At 37.5% G+C, this 21,669-nt stretch overlaps 2 protein-coding genes across 2 annotated transcripts; both read right to left on the reverse strand.

The window, feature by feature from the left end:
• Window positions 1-4,453: 4,453 nt before the first annotated feature.
• On the reverse strand, window positions 4,454-8,109 carry LOC112156318 (carbohydrate sulfotransferase 12-like). The gene is made up of 5 exons (XM_036216645.1): window positions 7,123-8,109; window positions 6,421-6,569; window positions 5,826-5,969; window positions 5,440-5,747; window positions 4,454-5,350 (listed from the first exon to the last, which is right to left on the reverse strand). Exons 1-5 carry the CDS (start codon window positions 7,223-7,225, stop codon window positions 5,110-5,112), a joined length of 945 nt encoding a protein of 314 aa, XP_036072538.1. The 5' UTR covers window positions 7,226-8,109; the 3' UTR covers window positions 4,454-5,109.
• A 7,757-nt stretch (window positions 8,110-15,866) lies between these two features.
• LOC112156249 (carbohydrate sulfotransferase 12) lies at window positions 15,867-20,702 on the reverse strand. The gene is made up of 6 exons (XM_024288476.2): window positions 19,564-20,702; window positions 19,325-19,447; window positions 18,754-18,908; window positions 16,937-17,080; window positions 16,564-16,865; window positions 15,867-16,450 (listed from the first exon to the last, which is right to left on the reverse strand). The coding sequence occupies exons 2-6, from the start codon at window positions 19,425-19,427 to the stop codon at window positions 16,210-16,212; spliced, it is 945 nt and encodes a 314-aa protein (XP_024144244.1). The 5' UTR covers window positions 19,428-19,447; window positions 19,564-20,702; the 3' UTR covers window positions 15,867-16,209.
• Window positions 20,703-21,669: the final 967 nt, after the last annotated feature.

Genomic DNA, 21,669 nt, shown 5'->3' on the forward strand with positions numbered 1-21,669 from the left:
TAAACACTTTTTGAGGACACTAAAACGACATTTTTAAATCTTTAAAACTTTTAACTCTGTTAAAACATCCTTTTCAAACACGTCCATGTTTTGAAAAAGATGCCACCAAATCGTACTCCGTTCTTTAAATTTGGATGTGCGCACAATCGCTGCTCATTTTGTACATAGAGCTCAAAAACTGACCTAAAAAGCAACATGTGGACACAACAGTTTAAAACACAGAAACCCAAAACTCTTATTTATGTGTTTACATAGAGTTTAGTTGAGCTCAAACTGAGATTTCCAAACTCTTTGTGAACATAGCATTGAACGCCTCACAGACCTGGACAACCCAAAAACCTGCAGTCATGATCTTTTCATAGGAGTCTTGCCTTTCTTGAATTTATCCCTTACTTCATTTCTTTGCATGTTGGTCCATGTCTTTGCATCATAACACAACTTCGTTTAATCTCTTGCGATTAATTTCCTGGCAAATGTTTACATGATAGTATTTAGCAAGGAAACGCCAAGATGGATGCACGAGAGACTGCAAGTGCAAACAATTAAATAGTCTTTTGACACACACTACTTACTACTTGTATTTAAAGTTGCTTTATGAAAGGTTTCTTGCCAAAGTGACTAAACTCCAGTGTAAGCTGGACAGGCAAAGGCAGTACTTCATGTTTTTTTTGGAAAGAAAAGTTAAGCATGTTAATGTCTTGAACGATTTAGGTAAAGAGGGAGATTTAATCTGTTTAATCTGCTTTTGAAGGATTGTTGTTTAGAAATGAAGAACTTGAAAACTAAGCCATCCTTTGTGTTAGAAGTGAACACTATTAATTTGGAAAACATTTCTTTGCCTTCAAAACTATCCTTTTTCCACATAAATCTATGCACTCACAGTTTGACATTAATCAAAACACACTTTTTTACAGCATGGAAAACATGTAGGACACCGGCCCTCGAGGCCTGGACTTGAATACCCCTGGTCTAGACTGAGACTGCTCCTCTTGGCCTCTGTGCCATCCTCCTCGAGTCTTCTTCTGACAGCAGGGCAAGTGTTTGTGGTGGTGAAAAAGGATGTAACGCCAAAGGACAGCATGGTTTCATCCATGCCCAGTTACAGTCCTCTAGTTTTTCTGACAAAATGCTCGGAGTTTTGAATGTGGTGATCTAAATGGTCCTATGAATGTGGCCAGATGTTTAGAGGTGATTACGGGTTAGAGGGGCGCTCCTTTCATGTAAGGAGTTGAATTCCCAGGGTACAAAGGGTGATGTGTTATCCTATCAATGACCTGTTCCATTTCTAGATGCTTTAAGCAATCCCTTTCCTCTTGTACCTTCTGGTGGGGCCCTTTTTTCAGTTTTTTGTTTAGTGTGTTGGTCGTTCAGGAGTGAAACCACTGATTTCATTGTGATTTAGTGTGGACTTATTTAGCTTGAATATTTTTTCCAAAACAAGAACCACTCTTGGACAGTCCTGACGTTAATGTTTGGAATGTTTTTAGTATTCAAAGTATAAACACATCACTTAACTTCTTGGTTCTTTTGTTATCAGACGTGATTTATTACACATACTTGACTCGTTTCGAGGGAAATGTTCCGTCTTCATCGGAGTCGCCACCAGAAAGAGGGAACGTTTAAATATACAGCATGCTTGATAACAAAAGAACTAATAAGTTATCAGTACTAATAAAAAACTATTAATCCTATCACATTAAAATAAAGGGTCACCTTTATCCTGTGTGCTATCTTATGGGGTCCATTGATGAGTGTTGGCTCCCATGACAAAAGTGGACAGGATTTTATGTAAAGATTAAAACAATCCGTAAAAGAAAAAGTTCAGTGTGCTGTCTTGTGGGGTCCAGATGACCCCACTTTAATGTAAACATGCTTAGGATAGCAGTTACTTGTAGCAAAAATATATGAAATTTGGCAAAAACCAAATTCAACATCATCCATCCAACTTTCCAACCATCTTCAGAATCTGTTTCGGGGGTCATGGTGGTGCTGGACCCAATCTAGCCACTGCTGGGCGAAGGCGGGGTACAACCGGGACAGATTGCCAGTGCACACCTAGGGGAATTTTAGAGATACCATGCATGTTTTTTTTAACTGTAGGAGGAAAGCACAGTGCCTGGAGAAAACACATGCATGCACAGGGAAAACATGCAAACCCAGCTGGGATTCCAACGAGAGCCTTAATGCTGTAAGACGAGAGAGCTAACCACTACACCACCAAACAGACTTTTAATCATTTTAGTTCAACTGAAAGGGATTGGCCAATAAAGAAATTCAATTTGTGAACCAATACAGTAAATGTTCTCAAATCATAAATATGCATAAACAAAGACGAATGCAAACTTAAGCAACTATTATGGTCAAAAGCTGACACCCAAACATATTGAATAACTAAGCACAGTTTAAATAGTTTCAACTCATTTTTGCATGTAAATAGACACAAGGTGAGTTCATTTAGCAGTTAAAATCGCATTATTGAGAATCCCATACATATGCTGAAAGATAAAAACTAACCACTTTCTTCAAATCCTTAAAAGGACAAACAAAATCATTGTTTTATGTTGGAATCATGGATTGTGTGACAATTGAATAGGAAAACATGTGAACACAAGGGTCATGGCAAGCAGAAATTTGTTAGTGTAAAAGAGAGAAACCTTAAGATTTTAATGTTGGTCAACATCGCTAATCTCAAGGACTCACATTGATACTGACTTCATTTGTTAGTCAAAGGCAGGATGGAACAAAGTCTACTGACAGTAGCCGGTTTGGTTTACCATCAGATTATCAGATATGCAACCTCTCCTATGGCCTAAACATACAGCATGTACTAGTACTGTTGTTTTGTTTGTCTTCTGTCCAGTAAAAGTTGAAATCAGATGAAGGTTTTGGTTCAACCCGTATACACACAATCAACAGGTGGCATCAAATTCCTTTTAGGAATATTGGCAACATACTTAACATTTCCAAACCAACTTGGAGATTGCTGGATAGGGATCAAAGAGGAAAGATGGGTTGTTTTTCAATGTTATCACAGCTATTCTCCCCCATGAGGGATAATGTGCTACATAATGGTCGCCAAATCTTCAAGATCTACGATGCCTGATTGCATAAAGTTTGCAGTGTGTCACAGGTAAAACAACCAAACTCCTGCAATTAATAATCTGAATTGGATATATTTGAATTAATTGCCACTGTTCTGCAGACAAAGGATTGTTGAATATATTAAGGAGTAACATTTTTTAATGTTTTTCCTATCATTTTAAGAAACAGACTTTGAGAGATGAAATGGTACTAACATGGAAATTTGTTTTTTTTCCCTCTGGTTTGTGGAGGACAACTCTGTTACCTAAGTAATTTTTAACTTTGTTAAGTTTCAGTCATTGAGAAAGGAGTAAATGCAAAACAAAGACAGATTACTTTGTAACAAGTATTGGTTCTTGTGAAATTCTTTTAGTGTGCTGTCAGTTTATTCATTTATTAATTTTTAAATGGTTGACCAAAAAAATTGCCGAATTGGTTTGAGTGTTTGAATATTTTAAAGTGGAACTCTTTGCTGTTGAAATTGTATCTATTATTTATTTTAAGTTGAACTTTTATCGTCTTAAATCTTTCAGAATGTGAAGTCTCTTTGAAAAAATCTCTTTAGTATAAATGGTTTTTAAGGGACCCACTCTGATGAAAATCATATTTTTTGTGTTTTTAACACGTTCTTGTAGCTTATTTTTTCATGATAGAGAACATATATAAAGGATATTAGGATTAAAACTGTGATTCTTAATCTTGATGAATCAGGAACAGATGAAAAAAATCCAGTTAGGAAAAAATATATATATATATTTTTACCTAGAAAATACTCTAGTTCTGATGCATCCGCTTATAGACAAATAGGTCTAAGTACGTCTTTGTTTTCCTCGTCTGAGCTGGTATCTTGCTCAAAACTGAATGACTGTATAACTCCAACATTTTCTCATTGGCGAATTTTTGCGCTTGAACAAAACACACGAAGCTCGGATGTTGAGAATCCAACAGTGTGAACTTTACTGTTTTATTATTGAAAAATTGTTAAAAATGTAGAGCTTACGCTCCTTCTCTGGACACATACTTCCTGTCAAAACTTTAGTGCAGTGGTAATTTTCCCTTCATGTGAAACAAACATTCCTAATCTTCAATAGAAATGTGTCTATCAAAATAAAACAACCCTTGTACGAATCCCAACCCCCGAATCTGAACTCTTCCCCTCCCCCAGGTGTGTCAAACTCACACAGGGGGCAAAATCCAAAACACTCAATTAGGTTGAACGGGATAAACATTTATTGGACACACTAAAACTACATTTATAAAACGTATCTTTTTCACATTAAATTGAATAAAAACTGACAGGAATACGATTCCAAAATAAATCAACTTAAATCTTAAATAACTTAAATGACAAAATATATTTTGTCATAATTATATAAGTTAGAAATAAGTGCAAGATAACATTGGGGCATTAATAGCAATAAAATAAAATGATCAAGGGAGTCGGATAAGATTACCTGGAGGGCCAGATCCGGCCCCCTGGCCTTGACACGTTCATTACCCCTAGTTTTTTAAGAGCCGCGGAGGGCTTCTGGATCCCTCCGCGGTGAAGGTAAACCGCACTGCACTGTGCTACTGTAGAACAGAAGTTTACATTTACATGTAAGTAATGATTTTTTGTTTTAGCATGACTTTTAAAGCTTATAAAACCTAAGTTGTTATGTATTTTCCTGTTTCCGCGTTGACGTAGATGACTGGCGGTTAGTGTTGACGTCATTGAGTGGGGGTGTCGTCCAAATTTTGACTATTTTTTCATAACTCTCAGTTTGGATTCTAAATGTTGGGGAAGCGGGAAGCCGTAGGAGTAAGAATTCGGAATATGCTCATATTCCCATCTACCATTATTTTATGTCTCCAGGTTCATGTATGGTCCTAAAATCTACAGTCAAATGTAAGATTTGAAAAGACAGTCATTATAATTAAAATGACCAAGTATAGAAAACTCAAATCAAGTCTGTCTTGAATTTGGAGTTAATATCTGAGGCATTTCAATATTACATGGAATAGCACAGAGGTTGTTCTGATTTCAGATCATTCATCCAGCAGTTCAGTTGGCCTTCTGTAGCCAAAAAGTTGAAAGTCCTTTTCATATAGTTTGTACAGCTTCCTCCTGTCTTTCAGTGGTACACTTTGAAACCAGTCCTTAACAGAATCAGTAGAAGCCATATTTTCATAGGAAGGAGGAAACTTGATATCGTCTTCCAGCTTTAAGATCTTCAGCAGCTCCTGAGCATCTTCTTGAAGAGTCTCTTGATGGCCGACAAAGTCATAACTGAGAAGAAAGGGGAAAAAATGTATTTTTTCTCAATTTGATCCAAACTATGTGTTATGTTTTTTTACTTTTGGTAAAAATGTCCCTACTTGACGAGGCAGGGGTGGCACAGGCGAAACATCTGCCTCCAGTGGGGCTCAAATGGAGCATTTCTCTCTGTTCGTGGATCCACTATGTACTGAATGAAGTTATAGAATGAAGGTTGGACACCCGTTTTTCTTGCCAAAGTAACATTCGTTGGTAAATTATACTGTTTTTTATAAAGTTGCAAGATAGCTCTCACATAACCTTGATAAAAATACTGGTCATAATGTTGCATCTTGTCCCTATAGGCGGAGATGAGGCGGACAAATGGATCACGGACAAACAGGAACTTGGTGTAATGCTTTAGTTTTGCCTGCAGAACAAGTAAATACACATTAATTCTCTAGTTTAAATGTTTTATGGCATTCTTAATATTTCTGCACAAACTGACCTTTCTCTCTGCCAGTGGAAATTGTCTCAGGAGCTGGAATCTATCAAATCGATGAACCCAATTATGTTCGAAGGACATGGGGTCAGGATATGGTTCATCGTGTCTTAAAGCGATCAATGTCCTTTTCCAGTTGGTACATGCCACCTGCAGAAAACAGTTTAAAAGTAAGTGTTGCATATGGGTTTTTATATTTGGATAAAAACAAAAATACTGAGCAAAGTCTTCAAGTCACTATTTTCTACTTTTTTCACGATTAATTTTGTATTCTTTTACATTAATATTTGTCTAAAGTTAACTTCCTCAAAGCTTAAAAATAAAATTATATAAAAAAATGTACATTTGGCCCAAAATTGATTTCTGTTTTTCTAAAAATTGTTTGACTAGTTTGTTTCATCTTAAAAATAAATAAATAAATAAAAATAATAATCTCATTTGTCCAGGGTGTACTTAGCCCTAAAAGCAGCAACCCCGTGACCCCAAGAGGGTTCAAGGGAACTTTAATTGTACTTACAGTGTGGCAAAAATGATTTAGTCAGCCACCAATAGTGAAAGTAATAATGTAAATAATGTAAATATTGGCACAGAAATGTGTCACCTTAGGAATGTAACAGTAGATGATGCCATTTTTGTCATCCACAACAAAATTTTTCATGTCAACATTATTAACCAAACTTTGGTTCACACCAGCACAGTGTTTCCTCAGAAGTTCCTTTCTTAGTCTTTGCTGTTCTGAATATTTCGGTGCTGCAAACACAAAAAGAAAATGTCTTATAAAAATGTTTGAATTTAAAGTCTCATTATGCTTTGAGTTGTGGGTGTGACTGTTGGTGGGGGAGTAATCCCACCCCCACATCCCATCATCATCATCTGTTTTCACACTCTCAATATCTCACGACATTCCAGAAAAAAGACACAAAAACATGTTAAAAGCACACTTTTTATCAGAGTGGGTCTTTAAACTTTGCAAAATTATTAATTAATTTTGGCTAAATTTATCTTAAGCTGCTGAAATGTATCGTTGAAGTGAAATGATAAACATCTGAAGAAGCCAAACACACAAATGCTCACTTTGTTTACTTGAAATCCTCATTAGCTTTTAAGGAGATGTTTTTACTCCGAAAGTTTAATAAAAAAAATGAAGAGCAGTCAATTTTTGCACTGGTACAGCTCAATATTTACTGAATGCATTTTTTTCCCTCCTCATCCAGTTAAATACACAACAAAAAGATATAAGCCAGCGCTGACATGTTGAGCTCTGCAAAAAAAGCAAAGGATTAAATTGAAGGAAAATTCCTACCTATGTTTTGCTGATAAAAATCCCATCCGTGAATTGTCAAAGTGATGAAAACCATGGGTCCCAACAGCAAAAAGACAACCATAAATTCTTTGTTTGGTCCCATCTTATTTTAGTCTGCAACCCACTTCTAATGAAATAGAAACAGACAAAGAGACATGTAAATATGCCACACCTTGATAGCAGTACTTTTCCCAACTTAAAAATATAGTACTATTCCTTACCTAATTTAAAATGCATGAAGAAATTGCAAATAAAGAAATAATTACAAGTATATTTGTGTCAGGACAAAAAAAAAAAAATACAAAATTCTGAAGCTGGTGATGCAAGAGTCAAAATTTCCAGTGAAGGCTGCAACTTCTGTAATCCTCTTCAGCAAAGAGCAGCTCAGGAAAGCTGCACAGTGAAGTAGTTCATTAAGACTGTAATACAGGAACTCATAGAATGACAGGTTATTTCTGCAGCTGTGGGCGGGGCTTGTTCAATCTAGTTTGACTAAATTAATCTTGATCTTTCAGGACGTCCTTTAGATCTTTTGCAGGGTCAGCTCCAATTGGAATGAAATTCTAGCAAAAAACAAACAAACAAAAAGGTATCAAAGGTAATGCTCTACCTTGGCACGTACATTGTGAATGAGGACATCTTCCACTGGTTTAGACATCAAACATGACACCTGTAAACTTCTTCAGGTTAACTTTTTTGGGAAAACTGACCTGCTGACATGTTGCTGTATTGCTGTTCAAAGTACAGGTATTTTACATGTGATAAACAGGTTAGTGCAGTAGTCTAGTTTAGGGTTGCTATTAAGATATTACTTCTGGCTTTTAATGCTTGAATGATCTGGCACCTCTTTATCTTTTGGAACTTCTGTAATTTTATCGTCCATGTCAAGCCCTGAGATCTGAAGATCAAATGCTTTTAATGGTTCCTAGGTCTTGTGATTAGGCAAAACAGAGCCTTTTCAGTGACGACGCTCAAACTTTAGAATGCTCTCCCCCCTTTTCTGTGAGGTCTGCCAGATCCCTCAGTGATTTAAAGTCACTTAAAAAAATAATATTTTTACTTTTAACTCCAGTGAGCAGATTTAATGGTCAGCTTGTTATCTTTTATTGTTCTGTGGATTTATTGTTATATTGCTATTATGTCTTGTTTTTTTGTTGTGCTTGTCCTCAATGGAATTATCTATTGGACCTCTACCTTTGGTCATTAAGTTAGTAACCCATTTTTCTGTAGTTAAATACGGTAAACATATCGTCCTTCCTTTAAAATAGATTCCACAATACCATGGCCTGATCCAAATTCTTCCCTTCTCCCTACCCCTCCATTTGTAGGAGAATTTGTAGTGCTCGTGTTGTCCGAAATAGCATTTTTAAGGGCCAACTCTCCAAGCGGAGGGATACAGAGCCCTCTGTCGCGAGGGGGCTCTCCGTCACACATGGGTGCGCTCTGAATCACAGAAGTTTACATTTAAATTTGATTACTTTTTGTTTTAGCATGACTTTTAAAGTTATAAAACCTTAATTGTCATGTATATTGGAGTGCTGGAAATTCCATGCTAGTGTAGATGGCCGGTGACTATTGGTGACATTATCGAGTGGGAGTGATGTCAGAATTGGGAAACACTATTTTTCCATAACTCTCCATTTGGAGGGCTAAATGTAGGGGTAGGGAGAAGGGAAGAATTTGGGTTGGGCTTACATTTAGAATCTTCATGCTTGCACCATAGTTAACTAACAGGATTTTTTGAGTAACCCTTTGATGCTACATTTACACTTGCCTCAACAAAGTGTTTTTAAGAAACCAGTTCCAATTAAAGCAGCCACCTGACACCTTTGACCTGACCCCATTTGCTAAGTAACCACAGTGTACCCCTGACTCCCCACCTTCTCTTTCTGTAAGGCTGCTCTGAGCAGTATTTAACAAATTTATGTATAAACCACTTTTATCAAAATGGTAGATTTGACGACAGCAAAGTAGAGACTCAAGCTATGATTGAAACTGAGGCAGCAGAGAACTAAACTGACTTGGCTTTTGCCAATGCTCATGATGTCCCTCTGCATACCCCAACACACGAGAGGCAGTTAGCGCCCTGCATGGACGACCCCTAGGGTCCAGTTCCTGACTCAGAGCATTACACTCATTGCACAGGCTCACCGTCACTAAACCCGTTTCTTTGCCATCAAGGCCCCCCCTCCTGTTCCATCATCCTCGGTCTGCCTTGGTTGAAGAGACATGACCCCACCGTCGTCTGTCATTCACTTCCGCTCACTGCCAGCATCAGGGTCTCCAGATCATGAGAAGGCCTGACGACTTTTAACCATCTCAGCTGATTACAGCCACTTCCCTCAAGGAGTGCAGCACGACAAGAGAGGTGGAGGGGGTGCCAGTTCAGTATGAGGACCTGCAGGAGACCTTCGGTGAGCATGCTGGTTACTGAAGGTCTCCATGCCCCTCAGAGGATGGATGTTCCCGCTGTCCCAGCCTGAGTCAGACGGACGCCATGCAGTCATACATCAGAGAGGAGTTGGCAAAGGGCTTCATCGGACCATCTACGCTTCAGCCAGCTTCCTCTTTGTTAAGAAGAAGGACAGTGGTCTGAGACATGTATTGACTACCACAGTCTGGACAATGTGATTGTTAAGTACCAGTACCCCCTGCCTCTGGTTCCTGCAGCTCTGGAGCAGCTTGGCACAGCTCGCTTCTTTATGAAGCTGGACCTGAGAAGGGCCTACAACCTCATCCCCATCCAAGCAGGCAATGAATGGAAGACCGCCAAACGGCTGAACCCACGGAAGGCAAGGTGGTCTATCTTCTTCACTCGCCTCCAATTCCAAATCATATATCATCCAGGCTCCAAGAACGGAAAAGCTGATGTTCTGTCCCCCTTGTAGAAGAACCAGTCTCTCCGGAACCTGTCGTGCCCTCGCCGCTGATCCTGGCCCCTGTACAGTGGAACATACAGACACAGTTGGCTGAACTCAATGTGGCGGAGTCACCACCGCCATCCTGTCCGACCCATTGGGTATATGTAGCCTTGTCCCATTGGCAACGGGTCCTTCACCTGGTACACCAAAGCCTGCTGGTGGACCTCCAGATAGGGGGTCACAGACTGAGCCCTCTGATGTCGGCACGCCCCTACCGGTGGCGGACAGCAAGGCTTCCTACCTCGTTAGGGAGTTTCTGTATTCCCTATGCCGGGAATCCGGCATAGGGAATCCAGCATAGGAAATTGCCACTGACGACATCCTTGACCCCTCCTTGATCAGCGAATTCCACAGAAGCTATCCGAACAGACCAGCATCCCGAGTGGGGCCCCTTACTTCCGGAGCCGCTCTGTTAAGAGTCAGAGCTCTTTTTCCCCCTCTGGTCACCAGTGGGGAGCCATTTCCACGTTATTGCCATACTACATTTCCCAGCTGGTCCAGCGCTCAGTCCCTGGATGCTGCTCAGGTGACACTCATTGACAATACTTAAGCACTGCACAGAGCCTCACTCAGTGTGAAGTATTGTTTGTGCCATCCTGTCTGCATTACCGAGCATTTCTATCTGGACCTGATCTTCGGTTTCTGACCCTTCTTTATCTCTGAGTGGCTGCCGCCTGCCCTGACCCTTGCCTGGACCCTGACTACTCTTGTGTCTTCTTTGATGCTCCCGTGCATCAAAGGTTGAACACTATCTGTCTGACCCGGATTCAGTTTTGTGGACTTTTAGCTGTGCTTAGTTCCTGTTTGAACTAATAAACATTCTGCACATGGAACCAGCTTTCTGCCTGTCTGTGACAGGTAGTAAGCAGTTCATTAGAAATTCACCTCACAGTTATGGGTGGAAATGCTGGCACAGACAAACTGTTTCAACTGTATTTTTTTATCTGCTTCATATTCACAACTATTTGAATAAATATATAGTAAGGACTGCTATTTTGAACTTCATTTTCTTGATGTGTCCTCCAGGTTAAAAAGACAATTTTCATCAGAGTGAGTCTATGTCTTTATTTCTTCTCTAAAAGAAATAAAAGAAGTATTAGGTGACTTTTTTCCAAAAAATTGAATCAGCTCGTTATGAGCATCAGCATTTTAAGTTAGAATCTGTCAGTATTTCAGCCTGCCAGTTGGGTTCTCCTAGAGTTATATCTTTAAATCCTTACATTATAATTTTTAGACACTATAGCTTTCTAAATCTCATTCTTGCATTTATCTTTGCCTCAGTCTAGATCAATTACGCTATTTAGCTGCTATTTTGCGATCCACTGAGCTTTTATGTCAGATAAAATCATCAATAAATCAGAAAAAAACTGTAAAATTGACTCTTAAGCCCTGTAACCTCTTAAAATTTGAAGCTGGATCAGCTATAAACCAGAGAGAAAGAGGAGATTATGCAGGATATAATCTTATTTGGCCGTTGCATTTAGGACCATAAATGAACGACCTTCAGTAATAGTCTTCTCAAAGACTCCTGATAACGACGGAATGTACGTCCCTTACCTTCAAAAACCAGCGTGGCTTAGTGGTGAAAAATAAATATTGCATCACATTCGACAATAAAGCACAAGCCACATTTTCATCTTGAGGCCATATATTAAAATCTCTCAACACGTCAACATGCCTCTGTGTGGTTTTATGGCATAAACAAAGTTTGCTCTGGTGAGATGCAATAAAAACAGCACCACCCTTTCCTTTGTCTTATAACAATTTTATTTATGCTATAAAAGAAAATAAAAGACATGTGCAGTGAAAATGAAAGGCTGACACACCTACCAACAGGACCCAACCTGCATGTGTTTAACCAAACATTATTTTGATGACAGAACCAATGTCACTGACCTTTAAAGCAATGGAATAAAGCATTTTGGCAATGATACACAAGCTACGTAACCAGCGCGAGTCTAAAAACATGAAATCTTTCAACACTTCAAGCTGCCTCCATGTGGCTTTGGGCTGTAAGCAAAGTTTGCTTTACAAAGCTGTAATAACAATGGTACCAACCTTTCCTTTCAGTCACACTTCAGTTATTTCATGCAATGAAAAAAGAAGACATTCTTTGGAAATGAAATACTGATACCTGTACAAACTGGACCCAACCAACATTGTATATTCTTGAATTTGTAGAAAGGAGTTTATAATACCCTGTGTGTCACCAATGTTATGTGTCTATCTTTGACACTAAATTTGAATCTGACTTCCTTGTCGAAAATAACATGTATTGTTGACCAACTTTCAGCGTATCCCAGGAGTCTCCGCAGCAAATCAGCTTTTACCAATCCGCACACTTTTATTCGGCAGAGATTTTTATGGTAAATGACCCAACCTGACACAACCCTGTAATGATAAAAAGACAGTACGGAAAAACAGTCATTCATGCAAATACGGAGACTACTGGTTAAATCATTGACAGATGAAAAACCATGCCTTACTTAACAAGTGACAAAATGACCTTCCTGACATTATTTAGTGCTTATCCTGAATTGAAATGATTCAAAATAGACGTACGCTTAACTCCGGTACGACAACTCTCACAGTTTTACCGCTGCAGCTGTGTTGATCTTTTTGTAGAAAATGTACTCGTAGTCGGCATATGCTTGTAGGAACACATCAATTTCTGTCGGCGGAAGTATGAAGCCCTAATAGTGTTTTTTCCCGTTGCCATGGCGAATCATGATGTCTTCGCTCCATTGCTCAGGGCTTTTTATAGTTGCGACACTCACAAAATTTGTGTCTTGAAACAGGTCCTAGGGGTATCTCTTGGACTCTGGAACATTGAGGGCTGAGCCCACAAAAACTGGAAAACTTTGTGGAGTAAAACAGCCTTTGAATTAAAGTTTCTTGAGCGTTGTAGAACCTCCTTTAAAGTACTTAAAAATATAATCCTATTAAAACTTAAACATGAAAGTGTAAACAAACAATATCCCAAACAGCAGTATCGATCTAAAGGAAGACAAAATGATCAAATTTGATATTTGAAATGATTTCCCCTCTAACTCACAACCACAATTCTGTGTCAGAGCCAAATAATGACTTTATCTTGGAGACTACTGGTTGCTACTTGTATGTTGTTGTGTTCCTCATCTGACTCATTTTCACGTCCTCCATCGGTCTTCCTCTACTTGCTGCTCTCTTCTCTTCATCTTTGTGGTTTCTAGTCCATCTGTAAACGATGTGAACTAAAGATAAACAGAAAAGAAAACTGGGCTTTGTAAATTGATTTGCCTTTTAGTGCCAATTATTGAGAACATTTCTAAATATTACCATCTTTAACAGTAAAAGAGCCATTTGGGCCTTTAGGAAATTTCCATACATGTTTTTTTTTAAATAATAAATATTAATTCTGTTTACTTTTGGCATGAACAAAAGCAAAAATATGAAAAGAACCTAGCATCTGTCAGACGTGATCTTTTTTTTTTTTACATTTGACAAAAACTCGACTAACTTGTTTTTGTTCTTTTTCCCTTTTTGTCCTCAGCAGTCTTACACTTCTGGGTTTTGTTATTTTAGTTTGGGGTTGGACCTTGGCAGTCTTAGTTTGTGGGCTTTGTTTATTTGTTTTCTTTAGGTAGTTTTGATTAGGCAGACATTAGCAGGAGCTGCTGACTCAGACTCAGACATGGCTGGATCAGCAGTCTCCATGACTTATTTTGTTTGTCCAAAGAGCCACATGTGGCTCTGGAGTCGCAGGTCGAAGACCTCTACCCCAGTGGTTCCCCTGTCTCGACAGGCTCACCCCTCCATCACCAAAAAACGTTGATTCAGACCGACTCTGCTTACTAATGCTGTCTGACTCCAGTTGTGTCACAAAAAATTGGTGACAGAGTTCATTTCATATGGAAGTAAGCCATTATCTTTGGGTGACGTCACACTCACTCAGACCAGTTCTTTGATACATTAAATGGTAGAAGTATTTCTTTCAAAGTTGAAGGAGGAAGGTTCTTGGAGAAGCATGACAGAGGTCCACAAGGACGCATTTCAACCATCACTACCACCCCACCGGCGGGCTGCGTCGGCTACAGCTGACTTAGAACTGGTGCGGACCAGATACAGCTGTGAAAACCACAACTTTTCCACATATACCTACATATGTCCAGTTTTCTTTCATGGAACATGAGCGAAATGTACGTAGCGACAGTGTGACGCGGCTATAGGCTTCTACTCTGGTTGTAAAGAGGTCAAACTGCCCCTAGCTTTCAAACCTTCATGGTAAGGCGTGTTTCAAGGCCTAGAGCCAACAATTAGTAAAATGTCTCTGTTCTTTCAAACTATGCTGGAGCTACTTTGGTCGACACAATAGAGCACAACAAACATCGTTCAATTACGTTGGTTTTTACTATTTTTGACCCAACTCTTAACCATGTTCTGGAGACTTTTAGCCCTAAGTGTTTCAAATACTATGCAACTGAAAGTACTGGCACTTCACTTTTCCCTTATTGTCGTTCAGATTATTCTCCATTTGTGTTTCGGTGAAATTATTTGCCGTTTGTTTCTTCCTCATCCTGATCCAACCGGTTGGGGCGGATAGCCGCCATTATCAAACGTGGCAATGGTGGCTGAATGTTTCCTCAAAGAGGGGATCATTGTTGTCTCTGTTTTTTTTTAAAGAATAATTGTAAAAAAAATATAGATTTTCCCCTAAAATAAGGTTTCTAGGTGTTTTTTTCTGAAGTTCGGTTGTAAAGTCAAGCCTCATAGAGAAACTAGTTTAGATTCAAGTTACTTGAATGCAAATTAACAAATATTGTTCAGAAGAATAAATAATTATTTTGACTTGAGTCTGTTTTATATTAAGGTTGCATACATTTTACTACAGAAAAACATGACATGGCTAAGTGTGACATGACTTTTTCACTGATGTATCAACCCGTTCCATGCAAAGCACACCCTTCTCGCATGCAACTGAACCGTGTGCTGCCAGCAGGTGTGGCCTTAAAAGGGTTGCTCGGAAATCCCCAGATTTATTATCACTGGATTAATCATGACAAGATATAATTGCATTCGTTTTAATATCACACGCAATAGTCTGCTTTTGTGATGTGCCGCAGGATTTGCAAAAGAAACATGTTTGTTTAATAACTTTATGAAAAGGTTAAACACACGCACAAAAAAATTCGGCTAAAATGTGGAACTGGGAAAGAAGAAATGAGAAGTTTGAAAGTCAACCATGAAGTCTTTGTCTTCATGTAAAGTATCTATCACAGAGTACATAGGTGGTACATCTAACATGAATGTATTCCATAATACGCATATGATATTAGGGAGTTGGTATCCATAGAAACAAATTTATTCGTAAGCAAACACTTGAAAAGTGTTGGGTCTGGAGTTTGCAAGTAAAGATTGTTCTGCCATTTCTGTTCTCACCGACAGTTGTGAGGCTCCGCCCACCCCAAAGCAGTCTTCATCTCCCGCGGCAGCTGCGGATCAACAACCCACCGCATTGAAAGTGCAAATGAATCAGGCACATGGAAATCCCGCCCAGCCAAAAATATTGTTCTTATTGCCTAGTTAAATGAAGTGACGAGGATGGGTATTTTCAAAGCATTCCCAGGGATCTTTTAATTATAAGTTAACCAAAATAAAAATAAAAATGTTCTCTAGGACAGTTTCTGCAGAAATTATGTTGGATTTGCATCATTCTACAAAATAAACATGGAAACTTACACTAGTTTTCATTATGAACCTTGTATATGGAGGTCTGTAGACTTTTGTTTCAATTTTTGCAGTAAAATTAAGTATACACACACAAAAACTTTCAGATTTATTGAATAAAACATAGACTTGTTCCTTCAATTTTATTGATAAATCACAGCTTGAGTCAAATAAATACAGTTGCTTGGACAGTACAACAGTGTGGCTTGGTTTATTAAAAAATAAACAGGGGAAAAGCAGAAAGATTTTTAGAAAATTAAAAATCTGTATTTTAAAAATAACGATTTTTTCCATATATATTGGGGTTTTTTCACAGTAAGTGAAGAATTATGATGGCTACAAAAATTAAAACTATGAAAGATTTGTGTCACTAATTAAATCTTATGTTGTGTGAAACTGTTGTGTGTACTTAATTTTCTGTGGCATTTCAATAATAAACAGGTAAAGTCCTAACATCAGATCATTCATCCAGAAGTTCGGTTGGTCTTCTGTAGCCAAACAGTTGAAAGTCCTTTTCATAAACCTTGTACAGCTTCCTCCTGTCTTCCAGTGGTACACTTTGAAACCAGTCCGTAATAGAGTTATGAGAAGTCATATTTTCATAGGAAGGAGGAAACTTGATGTCGACTTCCAGCTTTAACATCTTCAGCAGCTCCTGAGCATCTTCTTGAAGAGTCTCTTGATGGCCAATCAGGTCATAACTGAGAAAAAAGGAGAAAAAAGCTTTTTTTGGTTGCAAATTGTATTCAAACTATTAATTAGTTTGATACAAAACTGTATGTTATAGCAGAGCTTTAGATAAATATGTCCTTACTCTATGAGGCAGGGGTGGCACAGGCGATGCATCTGCCTCCAGTGGGGCTCAAACGGAGCATATCTCTCTGTTCGTGGGTCCACTATGTACTGAATGAAGTTATGAAATGAAGGTTTGGGATACTTACTCTTTGTCCCATTATTTTTGACAACATTCTGGCTGTTATAACGTTGCAACATGACTCTTATGTAGCCGTCATAGAAGTACTTGTCATAATGCTGTATTTTGTCCCTGAAGGCGGAGATGAGGCGCACAAACGGATCGCGGACAAACAGGAACTTGGTGTAGTGCTGAAGTTTTGCCTGCAGAACAGATAAATACACGTCAAACCTCTAATTAGAACTTCATTACTAATGTTGCTCCACAAACGGACCTTTCTCTCTTGGATTGGAAAGTGCTTTAGGAGTCGGAATCTATCAAATTTGTGAACCCAGTCACCTTTAAAGGACATGGGGTCAGGATATGGTTCATCGTGTTTTAAAGCGATCAGAGTCCTCTTCCAGTTGGTACAGGCCACCTGCAGGAAATATAAAAAATATTGAAGTTAGTGTTTCAAACAATAAAACAGGAAATATGTCGTCTTGTCAGTATAATTTTTCAATTACCAAAACACGTACATAGTCATGTTAAACTTTTTATTTATTTATTTTTGACCTTCCAATTATAGATTAAAAATATAAATGATTGCAAAACAAAATGTTACCCAGAAAATGATCAAAAACGGGTTTTTCAACTTTGTTAGCGTGTCATTAGCATGTTTGTCAGCACATTTCAAGACGTGTTAACTTTAGAGTTGCAAACACTTCCTATTAAAAAAACAAAAACATAATTTTTGACCTTTTATTGTAAACATTTAGTTAAAAAAAGGCAAAAGTTGAGAGATGAGCTAGGAAATTGTATTTATTTTCTGTTTCTGGCTTTGCTAGCATAACATTTGATAGTCTGCGGTCGGTTTTCGGAATGTCTCTCTGCAGCGGTCCGAAGTCAGTTGTTTTGGGGTTCAACGTCTTGGATTTAACCCTTAAGCTTAATTTCATGTCATTTATATGCATTAGTTAGCATTAGCACTCATTAATTTTATTAGCTGTGTAATTTCATTACAGACTTAATGAAGTTTACAAATTCTGAAGCAGAGAAAAGCAGCTTTGTGCTGATATGCAACACTTTAAATTAGGGACGTTTTTACACAATTAATTTAAATTAACTGATTCTGTTGTGGAGAGAAGCAGCTTTGTGATGGTATGTAACACTTTAAAAATTAGGGACGTGTTTACACAATTAACGTAAATTAACTGATTCTGTTGTGGAGAGAAGCAGCTTTGTGATGGTATGTAGCACTTTAAGCTAGCACAGTGCGGCACCAGTTACAGTACGTCATAAAGTGTTTGTTATTTAGGTGTAAATAGATTTGTTACCCTACACATTTCTTTAATAGTTTATGATTTAGCTTAAAATAGAAGCTAGTCTTATTGAGTTTGCTTGACCATACACTGCAATGATATAGAAGTTTATTTCACCCATAATTAAAACAGATTTCCAATTATCAATTGACATTTACATTTGACATTTGATCATTCAAAAAGAACATATACTTAAAATTTGCAGTTCAAGTTGAAGACAATTCAGCAGTACAGTTTTTTAATTAAAATTTTAAATAAAAGCAACATCAATTGCATTATAAAATGTAATTTTTAGGGACTTTCATTCAAAAGAGAATGTTTTTTTTATTTTACAATTAAATTTGCAAGTTGGTCACGCATTTTGAAATTTTATAATAGAATATAAAAAAGGACATTTCCTTAATTCCTCGTTTAAACTTCCTTTTGAAGCAATGGTTGCATTTGAATTTGCCATGTTTTTGTGTCAAATTGAAAAACAGCACAATCTTTGCTGTAATGTATGTTCATTAACAAATCAGAGTTTTTCTGACCCAAAATTCAAACTGAGAATAAAAATGTTGTCCTTTAACCTCTTATGTTTTAGATTTTCAACAGACATTTTAAACTATATAATTTTGCATGTAGATGATTTTACGCACAACTCAAATTTTTAAAGTTCTATTCTGCATAAATGACGCATTTTAGCCTTAAAATCTATGTGAAAAGAAAAAAAAATACAGAGTAAAGGATAAAACAGGTGAAAATGTTTGGCACATTTTTATAGAGTGAGTAAGCAAAGATGATGTGTCACCTTAGGAATGTAACAATAGATGATTCCGTGTTTGTCGTCCACAATAAAGTTATTCAAGTCAATATTATTCAAGCTAACCAGACTTTGGTTCTCGCTTGCACAGTGTTTCCTCAGGAGATCCTTTCTTAGTCGTTGGCGTTCTGTAGTTTCTGGTGCTGCAAATACAGAAAGAAAATATCTTACAAAAATGTTGAATTTAAGCTTTGCAAAATGATTAAATCATTCGTGATAAATTTAATGGTGAATGACTTGCAAACAGAAGCAAAACACACAAATGTACCACTCAAGTGAAATAAATAAAACCACAGAAATGTCTTTTTTTTCATTTTGTTGAGTCATTTAACACAGGAAAAAAACACCAAAGGATTTTTAAGTACACTGTAATAAGTGAAACATTGTATCAAATAAAAACTCTGTAATTTGTTACATTTAAAATTATTATTTTTTATCTAATACATGTTTTAAGTTGAGTAAAACTAATAAAAACTAATAATTTTAAATGTACCAAATGACAGAATTTTTGTTAATTGATCTAATAATTTCCTTTTTCAGCGTTAAGAATAATTCATACCTATATTTCTCTGATAAAAATCCCATCCATGAATTGTCAAAGTGATGAAAAGCATTGGTCCCAACAGCAAAAAGACAATCATGAATTCTTTGTTTAATCCCATGTTGTTCTAATTTGAAACCTCTGATGATAAAAACAAACAAAAAAACAAGCAGAATTAAATTAAATGAATTAAATTAAATTTACTCATAAAAAATTACAATTAAATTACTCTTAAAAACTTGATAAATATTTCTTACCATGTGAGAATCTGTGAAGAAAGTTCAAATAAATTAATAAAAATAAATACGTTTGTATAAAAAATAAAAAAAATCCTTAGTGTGATATATATGTCAGAAATGCCAGTTAAGGCTCTTCTCCCTCTTTAAATCCTCCTCAGCAGGGAGCCACTGATGAAAGTAGCAGAGCGGAGACAGTAATTGTGTGTTTGAGCTGACATGCAGGAAGTAAAAGCATGTCAGGTCATTTCATGCAGCTGTAGGTGTGCCTTGTTCAATCCAGTTTTCCCGAATTATTCGTGATCAGAAAAGACGTATTTTGTCGCTTCACCGGCGGGGAACTTCCCAAAAAAATAAATAAATAAAATGGGTGACATGTTTAGACTCTTTTCATAGACATAAAGTCGGTGGACCTGCAGTTCTATTGCTGTATTCTAGATGCAAACCGGAGAAAAGGTGAAATGTCTTCAATGATAAAAGCCAGACTAATGCAACTGGCTGTTTTTTTTGTTGTTTTTTTTCCCTCAAATGGAGCAATAATAAGTCCACCTCCCTGTCTCTTATTTCTTCATGCAATAAAAAAAATCAATGAAGTGTAAGAAAAAAGGCTGAAACGAACAAGATCAACCGGCAAAATGGAAAAAAACCAAAGTGTTGCACATTCTTAAGCTGAGAAAAGAAACATGAAATGTTATCTGCTCCCTTACTGGCCAATAGGGGAGTTATCTGATCGCTGTGCCCAAAACATACAGTATATCCCAAAGTGAGAAACCTTGTGTCATCCTCTCTTTGTAGAGGAGTGAGGGTGTGCCCGTTTCTGTGGCAACCCAATGCTCTGTTTGTTTGTCCCGGACACTTGATTTGAATCTGATCTGACTGTTGAAAATAACATGCATCATGCTGACTATCGTTAAAGGATTGTGCATTCTCAGTGTCATGTATACTCTGATCCCTTTGGCCCTTTAAGATACGTTAAAAAAGGAGACCAGAAGGACAAGAATTGGTGAGTCTCTGATTTCAAAAACGATATCTTCATTATTGTCTCCTAAGTGAACACTATGATCACTTTTACATCCACAGGACTGGAGGTGGAGGGCCAGACGGGACATAAACGCTCAATGGATGAGGTGAAGTAGGGACCATGGTCAAAATGAATACAACAAAACTACCCAACCAACTATCTCTATACTAAAACAATACAAAAAATTAAAAGTCTCATTGGTTTTTCACTGGTTAAAAACACAATAGATGACACTAACCAACTTACCTTAAGAGTATAACATTAAGTTAGTGATGTGTATCTAAGCTTTGAGGCGTGTGCCTCGTAGTAGAGGAGGGGTTTTTGTAAAGCACATATTCAGCTGAACTTCATTTAGGGAAGGACTTTCACCGCCCGGCTTTACCACTCGACTGGCTCATGAAGAAGCTCGGATTGGGCCACAGCTCTAACAGTGATATTAATTCATCAGAATGTGGGTTCCAACCATGTTCCAACTCTGGAGTTATGATGGACTATCAACAGAATATGGACAATTCATCTAACATCATATCGGTACGGTTCAGGACACTGATATCTACAAAAAAATTATGACTACTACTGATAATATTAATAATAATAATGTCTGGATTAATGATTGGCTTGTAATCCTGAGTGACAGCTACCAGCAACCTATGACAAGAGATCACCAACGAGCGGCGGCAGCATCAGCTCTGCAGTCTCTCAGAAAACCACTCAAAACATCACATGCAAGACGAAGCTCCAGATTTACAACTCAGCAGTGCTCTCCATCCTGGTTTATGGTTTAGAGACAAAAAAAAATTAAAAAATAGTATCAACAAATGTGAAAATCTCATGCAAAATACTATGGAAACTGTCATTTCTAGATCTAATAAGGAAACGGATATTACTGTCAATCCTTTGTTTGAAGTGCATTTTTTTTTCAAGAGGAAATGTGTAGCGTTTTTCCCCTAGCTCTGAAAAAAGTTAAATAACTTGATATGACTTATTTAAAAAAATGCCATTCACTGCATTTTTAAAGTCCTTTTAATCATTCTTAATTAAAGGTTTGTTCTTAATTAGAAAAAAACGTCACATATATTGCTATCCAAAACATGATACAGTATACA

Source organism: Oryzias melastigma, linkage group LG18, assembly GCF_002922805.2.
Source record: "Oryzias melastigma strain HK-1 linkage group LG18, ASM292280v2, whole genome shotgun sequence".
Classification (NCBI taxonomy): domain Eukaryota; kingdom Metazoa; phylum Chordata; class Actinopteri; order Beloniformes; family Adrianichthyidae; genus Oryzias; species Oryzias melastigma.

Bases quoted from the DNA above. Each gene is read 5' to 3' on its own strand.
- LOC112156318 (XM_036216645.1), bottom strand. From the start codon at position 7,225: ATGGGACCAAACAAAGAATTTATGGTTGTCTTTTTGCTGTTGGGACCC. The intron at 5,970-6,420 runs GTGACACATTTC...TGTTTTCTGCAG, and splicing joins TCTACTGTTACATTCCTAAG to GTGGCATGTACCAACTGGAA. The intron at 5,748-5,825 runs GTCAGTTTGTGC...CTTGTTCTGCAG, and splicing joins TTCCACTGGCAGAGAGAAAG to GCAAAACTAAAGCATTACAC.
- LOC112156249 (XM_024288476.2), bottom strand. From the start codon at position 19,427: ATGGGATTAAACAAAGAATTCATGATTGTCTTTTTGCTGTTGGGACCA. The intron at 17,081-18,753 runs GTGACACATCAT...TATTTCCTGCAG, and splicing joins TCTATTGTTACATTCCTAAG to GTGGCCTGTACCAACTGGAA. The intron at 16,451-16,563 runs GTAAGGACATAT...CTTTTTTCTCAG, and splicing joins TGCCACCCCTGCCTCATAGA to TTATGACCTGATTGGCCATC.